General features: G+C 41.5%; 1 protein-coding gene across 1 annotated transcript; it reads right to left on the bottom strand.

The window, feature by feature from the left end:
* Positions 1-1839: 1839 nt before the first annotated feature.
* LOC109933034 (collectin-10) lies at positions 1840-8557 on the bottom strand (the record flags this gene model as incomplete). Its single annotated transcript, XM_048594247.1, has 2 exons — positions 1840-4240; positions 8462-8557. Coding segments are annotated over 2 exons (488 nt in total), but the record flags the coding sequence as incomplete, so codon positions are not given.
* Positions 8558-9318: the final 761 nt, after the last annotated feature.

Genomic DNA, 9318 nt, shown 5'->3' with positions numbered 1-9318 from the left:
CAGCATCTGCAGTTCCTACTATCTCTGATTCAATTTTAACCCCACTGCGAAGCCTCTTCTAAGGATGCCTAGCCTGAAGAAGTTACCCTCCTACCTCCGGACAAACCTCAAGGGATCTCTCTCCCACTGCAACTCTCTCCGCCTCCCACTCTCTCCCTATTTATTTCAGAATCCCCTTCCCCTCCCCCTTTCCTGATGAAGGGTCTAGGCCTGAAACGTCAGCCTCTCTGCTCCTATGATGCTGCTTGGCCTGCTGTGTTCATCCAGCTCTGCACTTTGTTGTCTTAGATGCATCATGATCAAGAATATCACTTATGTGGAAAACAAATAAGACTGTTTCTCTGTAATCCCCTTGTATGGTGCCTGCTGACAGTGCTGATTCAGAGCTCACTTTTCAACAGTATGTGACCTTGCAAACTTCTTCATTAATCTTCCAGTGCCACAGTTTTAGCAGCTTCTGGGTATAAAATCCATCATGCCACTCAAAGGAAAGTTTTCCACATGCCTTCTTGACCACCTTGTCTTGCTGACCTGTAACTTTCAGCGAGTAATAGATATAAACTCCGGGCCTTCTTTGTTCTTTTACACTTTTCTGAATCTTGCCATTTATTATGTATGTCCTGGTCTTGTCATTTCCAAGTTTTTTACTTCATACTTCTGTCGATTACATTTCATTTGCTTCTTTTCTGCTTGAAATGTTTACAAAACATTTACAAGATCTTTAGTAGTACAGAAGATCAACAGAATCGTGGTGTGCATGTCCATAGATTCTTAAAGGCAACAGGACAGGTGGAGAGAGATAGTAGGAACTGCAGATGCTGGAGAATCCGAGACAACAAGGTGCAGAGCTGGATGAACACAGCAGGCCAAGCAGCATCATAGGAGCAGAAAGGCTGACGTTTCAGGCCTAGACCAGAGGCTGGTTAAGAAGGCATGTGCAATACTTGCCTTTATTAGACAAGGTATACTGCAGAATTCAAGAATTTGGAGGTTATGACGGAGGTCATTAATAGTTAGGCCATAGCTGGCATACTATATGTAGTTCTGGCACCACACTATAGGAGAGATGTGATTGCACTAGAGAGGTTGCAGAGGAAGCTCACCAGGACTTTGTCTGGGCTGGACTATGTGGGGAGAGATTATATCAGCCCGGTCTTTTTTCCTCAGACCTGAGGAGGCTGAGGGAGCGCTAACTGAGGTGTACAAAACGATGAAGGGGACAGTCAGGATCTTTTCCCCTTCAGTGAGAGATCAATTAATAGGGGGTGTAGATTTAAGGTAAAGGGCAAGAGGTACAGAGATAATTTAAGGAGGAACCTTTTCACACAGAGGGTGCTTGGTATTTTGGACTCACTGCCTGAAAGGATGAGATTACAACCTTTAAGTACTATTTAGGTGATCATTTAAAGCATCTTGGCATCTAAGGGCATGGACAAAATGCTGGGAAATGGGATTAGAGTAGACAGGTACTTCATGTGAACGCAATGGGCCAAAGTTTTATAAAGTTGTAAGAAGTCTTCCTTGCTCCTATATTCTGCACCCTGGCTAATGAAGGCAAGCATCCTGAATGCCTTCCTCACCATCCTGTCTATCTGTGCTGATACCTTTAGGGGCCTATGGACTTATACACCAAGGTCCCGCTGCTAAAATGCATTGCCTCACACTTATTGGGATTAAATTCTATCTGCCATTCCTCTGCCCAGTTTACCAACTGATCAATATCGGACTGTAGCATCAGACCATCCTCTTCCCTATCAACAGAACCACAAATGTTCGTGTCATCTGAAAGCTTACTAATTATACCTTCTACCTTCAACTTGAAAATAAAGACAAGCCAACTTTTCAAACAGATCTCAGGTTCTTTTTAATTTACATTTAACAAAAAGAGATAAACATAGGTGCAAACTATACAAGGCAAAGTAAAATAACAATGATTTACATTTAACGTCATGTACTTTTGGACCGGAACTAAGTAATGTTCAAGTATTGAGGAGAAAAAAGCTAAAAAAAAATGTGTCAGGTACCTCCATTTGACAACAGCTTTTTGCAAAAAAAAAAGACTAATGGGCAATATGTTTTAAAACGGGAAAGTTCCAACTCTTAGTGTCTTTCTCACTCTCTCTGAACTTCATTCTCATTGCTGCTGACTGTTTTGAGTAAGTGGCACTATCTTACTGCATAAAGAAAGGGACTACGATAAACCACAGCAAGCGATGTTGCAGTGACTCCCTGCATGACTGATTTCCCACGTCGAGGGAAACAAACTCATCCTGAAACCTGCTGCTGGTACACAGTCACCAATTATATCCACATGTGCCCAGAAGCAGGCACTGCAAACAGTGTGTATTAAGTGCAGCCTCTTGAAGCTATACTTGTACATAAATGTGGCCAGGAGACACCTCAACTGCCAAGCCGGTACTGCCGATAACCTGAAGCAGCTAGAGAAGGAACCAGCAGCCGTTGACCATTACCAAAACCAGCAGTTTGGCAGTGAATGCAGCAGGCGGCTGGGTCTGAGTTGTGACATCAGTGGAGCCCAAGATGGCGTTAACTGATAGTTTGCTTGGGCCTACTCCTGGTCTTGGCTCTAGTGGAGATTTTCTAGCCTTTTTGAGACTTTCCTCCTAGCTTTGACTGAATTGGAAGATGAGTAGTGGAGAAAGTCCAAACAAAAATGAAAAGAGTCAAGTTCCATGATCCAATAGTTGGAATTCCGCCAAATGGCAGAAATATCTCTTTCCCATGGGGCTGCTATTGACTCTTTCTTGGTAGTGGACTGAGATAAAATCAATGCTGTTAGCCTTGTAAAAACAGCTTTTGGGTTTATTCTCACAGCAGAGAATTTTTGCTCCCAGATATCCTAGGATGGATTCATATCATATGACCAGATTATCCATGAGCTGGGATTCTGCCTATTCAGATTACAATTGAACCTTCCTTTACAGGTCCCCGTTATCTAAGAAGAGGGCTCAAGAATAATAGTAGCACTCTCCATTGTGTTATTTCTGTTCGGAATGAAGTATACAGACAGCTGTTTATCTTTTGAACAACAGGAACTATGTCAGAAGGAATGTCTGAAATAAACCCAATTTCATACCTTGTGGCACCAAGAATTTTACATCTTTGGATGTTTTACTGCCTGAAGGGGACTTGAATGTCACCAAAGAGAAAATAATACCAGAGCAACCTTTGACTGATCACCCAATTTTCCCCATTTTAATCCCCTTAACCCTATACCTTTCCCACCTGGTGGAGTGGAGTTTAAAAAATTAACAGCAGAGGGAGCAAATTACTTTAGTTACAAATGCTCAAAAGTTACAAATGCTGACCACGTTGTTGAGAATTTGGTATTTTTGTGACATCTATATTAAATACAACAAGAAATGGGAAAATGCATAGCCCCTAGGGTACACACCTCTTTGAAAAGAGATTGTAAAGGTGTTACGGATTTCATAATGGGGTCTGCTGTTAAACTATAAAAGAGACAATTATATTAAAAAATTTGGGCTGTATAGTAGGAAATAATGTATGGGGCTAAATTACATGGAACCCTGTGGGGAACATATTAGATTATCCTGCTCTGAATTGCAAAACACACCAAAAAAAACATCAGAGTTCAAAATAGTCAAATTCCGAATCAGAAAAGTAAATCTTTGAACAATGTTTTACCCCAACATCTTCCTTTGAAATCCAAAAGCTTTGTACATAATTTTATGATTTAATATAGAATTGGCTGATCTAATTATGTGTATTTAATTATCATTTACCACGTTACAAACCAAAGATAAAAACAGAATATTTTTATTATAAGCCACTCGCGAGTGTTATCTTTGGTAAAACTGTTTAGGTCATGAAATCTTTTTTAAAAACTCACAGATGAAATACATGGTGAGATGGCATTCCACATCATTCCAACCTCCATCACTTACAATTTCTACACAATCCTCACCTCCAAAAGCATTGTTGGGTTCTCCTGGTCTCCAATGACTGTAATCCTGGAGAGGGGTAGCATCAGTGTACATGAATTGTCTTTCCTTTTCTAGGTCATTCACCCCAATGAACACACGAGATAAACCAGTCTTGTTCACATAGGCAGCAATCAGTGTGTTTGTTTCTTCATCCTTTGGCATCGCCAGTGTTCCTCCTCTGTCTTGGCAGTGCACAAGCGCAGCATTGTAATTCTTCCCTTCTTTCACAATTAGGTAAAATTTCTCTGCTGTCTCTTTAATACCTGCTATTACTGTAGAGAATAAAGCAGAGAATTCAATTTGCTTTGTAACAGGGGCCAGTAGTTGTGATTGCTTTGTTTCCATAGTTGGCAAGTTCACAGAAGAACCAGAGGGAAGAATAAATTAATTAGGCAGCAAGTTATGATGATCTGGAAAGCATTGTTGGAAAGGTTCGTGGAAATCGATTCAAGAGTAACTTTCAATGCTGTTTGTGCTACCTTTGCACAATTACTTGCTGCATTTCTTTATAATGCAAAATACCCACGCTTTAAAAATATTTAGTGGCTGTGACTCAGAATGCACTGTGCTGCAAAGGGCTAAGTAAATCCCTGTTTATTCTTTTTTCTCACCCTTACTTGAAAAATGATATTTTCCCCCCTCAGGTTTTCCACTACAACCTTCCAACATCACAATACTTCATTAATTTACAATAGTAAATATTTTGGATGAGAGATGTAATCATGTATATTGATAGTACTTCTTAATAACTGGCTAAATTGCCTCTCTGCAGGTTAGTTTCAACTGAATTGATGCAATGGGTTTTTCCACCTGTCACTTACAAGGAATGTGAAGAAGGTCCAGTAAAAAAAACTAAATTACATCATCTTGTCTGCCTCAGGTGATTTAACCTCTGTGTCTGTCAAACATGCTTTTTCAATCCATTTGATTGTGACCCCTTAATGTATATTGGCATGAGCAATGCAAATTTGCATGGGAAACAAGTTAAAACTAGCAATGTTTCAGAGATAGTAGGAACTGCAGATGCTGGAGAATCTGAGATTACAAGGTGTAGAGCTGGATGAACACAGCAGGCCAAGCAGCATCAGAGGAGCAGGAAGGCTGACGTTTCGGGCCTAGACCCTTCTTCAGAAAGATCCTTGGTAACACTGCTCAGTGACAGCAATTTTTTTTTCTAAGCCTTTGCTCATTTTCTGAAGAAGGGTCTAGGCCTGAAACGTCAGCCTTCCTGCTCCTCTGATGCTGCTTGGCCTGCTGTGTTCATCTAGCTCTACACCTTGTTATCTTAAAACTAGCAATGTTTGTTTTCTGGAAGAAAATGAGGTTTCTGCGGTGGTAGAATACAATGAATCAGAATTTGTCACAAGAATAACACTGAGGCTATTAGCACTCAGTTATTGAGAAGTAATTTGATCAGCAGCTTTCAGCAACCAGACCTACAGTTAAGTGTGGAAATCAGGATGCTGCTGACCAAGTTATCCTGCTCACGCACAGGGAATGTTTTATTGGGATCTGATTGACAGACTTGGCATTGAACTACACATAAAGTTGCTTTACTTCCATTTCATTTAATTTCATTGGAAATTATCCACTAAGCTTATCAAGAGCATTAATGTTCACTAGATTGGAAAGTCCAACGATGTGGTAAATCTTAATCATTGCCACATGATCTCTCTGGCACTGCAAATTTACATTGACAATAGAGCCTTATTCGGTCAGATGTTAATTAATATTGGAGATTTGAATGAACTAAGATGTTTTACTTTTTCCTATATAAATGCAATTGGCCTCTCCGCCCATCTTTCACTGCTAAGAAGCTAACATGACTCCATGGTATGGTCTTAGAGATTAGGGACCAAATTTTTGGAACAGGAGAGGAATGCTACTCCCTGGATCAGTTACACACCCCAACCCCATGTTGGATTAACTGACACTGCACAACGTCTATGTACAAGGCCTCTAGCTGTGCCAGAAGCAGTTCTGCTGAACTAGTACCCCATTAGGAATGGCACTTCCCCTTTATAGTCAGCTTAGCAATCACTCCTTTCAGAAGTGAGTGGGCTGTCAATGATCCCTCCACTCGCTCTCATTTGCAAACACACAGCACATCCCGGGGGCATCAGAAGATTGATGTGCCCTGTGCGAATGTGAGATTCAAAGTATCTCTGAACCTAACACTGTCACCACCGGGGATTGGAAATGCAGCCCGGGGCCATATTTCTGTATTCTTTCATGGCATGTTGGCTCGCTGCAGAGAGTTTCATCATGGATGCAGCTAGAGTTCATGCACTTGTAGTGATTGTAATCTCATAGAATATGAGTCCCCCGATTGTTAATGTGGTCTAATGAGGGAGCCCTAGCTGACAGATATAGACAGGAGTGTCAGAGACACTGACACTCTGGTACCTGACTCTGAATGAGACGGTACTAAAGTCAAGGGCCGTTCATGTGTAAATAAAAGGTGACTTGGTGACAGGGTACTGGCATCTGTGGAGTTATTTCATGCACTATTTCCTTGCTAACTGTCTGTTGGCAGTGCCAGTGTGTTTTTAGCTGCCCTCCTAAAGCTTTCCACCTCTTTACCTGTGCCGGCTCCTTTCAGAGACACCTTAAAACCTCACCCCCTTTTATTCAATCATATCAAAATCTCCTCACATGGCTCCATGCCAAATTCTGCCTGGTAATGCTGTCCTGTGAAATACTTCAGGGTGCTGTGGACAATATGTATCTGCAAGTTGCTGTTTACTGACTGAGTCAGTATTCCCAGGTAACAATCATTTCTTGCAATTAAAGGAAAAAAGGCCTTGTATTAATGGAGTGTCTTTCATACCCATAAGACGTTCTAGAACATTCCACGACCAAGGGAAGTGAACTTAATGAAGTTATACCACAGGGAACAGTTGAATTCTGAATATTTCTGAAAGTTTCTGAAGCAGGTCCCGACCGGAAACGTCAGCTTTCCTGCTCCTCTGATGCTGCCTGGCCTGCTGTGTTCATCCAGCTCCATACTGTGTTATCTCTGTTGTTTTTGTGTTGGCCCACGGCCCCTCATGGATGCACAACCTTGAATTGCTGCATCTGTTTGAAAACTATCCCATTTCGCATGGATAGTACTACACAAAACCATAGTGAGCATCCTCAAGGAGAAGATGGGACTTCGTCTCCACAATGATGGTGTAATGGTCGCTCCTACTGATACTCTAATGGACAGATGCATTTGCAGCAGGTAGATTGAGGATAATTTTTGGTATCCTTTTCCCTCTTGTTGGTTCCCTCAGCACCTGCTGCAGATGTAGTCTAGCAGCTATGTCCTTCAGGATGTGCCACTTCAGTCTATAGTGGTGCTACCAAATCACATTTGGTGATTGACTTTGCAGTCCTCCATCCAGAATACATTCTGTGCACTTGTCACCCTTAGTGTGTCCTCCAACAAGTGTGTTCAGCATAGAGGAGAATTGATTCATGAGCTTTAAGGTGGCAATCTGCAGGGGGTTTCATTGCCAACGTTTGACATGACGCCATCAGTTTTCCTGGGGTCCAGAGTAAATCTTGGGGACACCCAGAGCAAATCCCTCCTGATAGAATATTATTTTGCCATTGTCTCTTGTTAGGTCTGTGCAGTTGGTTGGGAACAGGACACACGAAGGAATGATGGTGTTGTCTGGGATATTATCTACAAGTCTGATTGCATGAGTATGACTATGTCAGGCTGTTGCTCAACTTGTCTGTGAAACAGCTTTCCTGTTTTTTGCACAAGCTCACAGGGTAGCATGGAGACTGGCTCAGTGGTTAGCATGGCTGCCTCACAATGACAGGAACCCAATCCCAGTCATGGGTGACTGTCTGTGTGGAGTTTGCACGTTTTCCCCATGTCTCCGTGGGTTTCGTCCAGGTGCTCCCATTTCATCCCACAGTCCAAACATGTCCTGGTTAGATGGATTAGCCATGGTAAAATGCTTTTGGTGTGCAGACTGGGTGAATTAGCCACAGTAAATGTGGGGTTACCGGGATAGGGGGAGGGGGGTGGGATGTTCTTTGGAGGGTCAGTACAGACTCAGGCTGAATGGCCTCTATTTACATTATAGGGATTCTGTGATGTTAGTGAGGAGGACTTTGCAGATGGCCAGGGCTTCATGTGCCATTGTTGTTTCTGGTGCCTTGGGTGGTTCTAGGTGGTTTGTTCGGTTTCATTCCCTTTACCAGACTTTGTAGCAGTTAGGTACAACTAAGAGGCTTGCTAGGCCATTCCAGAAGGCACTTAATACTCAGCCACACTTTTGTGGATTTGGAGTCATGTTAGCAAGGCCAGGTTAGGATGGCAGATTTTCCTTCTGTAAATTTCCAGATACGAAGGTTGTAATGTATCGCTGTATTCAAGTATAAATTTTGATCTAATTGAAAACCCCCTCAATTATTCTTGTTCAAAGACATAACCCAGAATATCCATTCCATGAGCAACTGCTTCAATTCAACTTAAAACTAAAATGACCTACCATTCTTTACAAAGCGCATTGTATTGTTCAAACGAGCAATGTTGATATCCATCTGTCCTACAATTTTCCGGTATCTTCCACAGTCACAGAAGCTACCTATTAAATGACCAGAAAACAGATGGAAGTGAAGTTGCCTTGGCCAGAATAAACATCCTTTGTTAGTCTGAAACTGTCTATGACTGTAGCACAAAAGGATTCACTGTTTATTTATCAGGAAATCTACAATATGGAGGAATTTTGTAATAATACATTAATAAGACCTCCAGAAGTAGATGTCAGAGGTATTTCAACTCTCAAGAATGAATTGATATGTTAGCGTTGGCCGGTTATTGCTGGCCACTAATATGCTGTTGAGATACATAAAGTAAATTTAAAGTTAATATTAGAATAGAACTGAAAACTGCTTAAAATATTAGGTGATGATGTTTAAGTTGAATATTCTGCAGTGGTTCAGAACCCAACATTTAGCAATTTGCACTGCTGTCCAGTTTCCTACCCTTAGCATGATTTTATGGGGGTTGGCCATAGTTTGCTTTCTTATAAAGTTTGCAATAATGTTCCAGATCTGCCTCATCAATAACATTCATATATTCATATTTACAGGATTGTTGACTTTCATGGATGTGCAGAAATAATTGCAGTTGTACTGATAATAACTGAATTATAGGATTATTTTTCAGGGATAGCAGCGAACAGGAAAATAATTTGACATAGAGCCTCTGGAACGAAATTCAATCCAGGCTAATGAGATCTGTACAAAAACAAAGTTGCTGGAAAAGCTCAGCAGGTCTGGCAGCATCTGTGGAGGAGAAAACAGAGTTAACATTTCGGGTCCGGTGACCCTTCCTCAGAACCTC

Source organism: Rhincodon typus, unplaced genomic scaffold (assembly GCF_021869965.1).
Source record: "Rhincodon typus isolate 14 unplaced genomic scaffold, sRhiTyp1.1 hic_rhity00007389, whole genome shotgun sequence".
NCBI lineage: Eukaryota > Metazoa > Chordata > Chondrichthyes > Orectolobiformes > Rhincodontidae > Rhincodon > Rhincodon typus.
The sequence above is the reverse complement of the archived record's forward strand: the minus strand, read 5'-3'. Positions and strand labels throughout refer to the sequence as shown.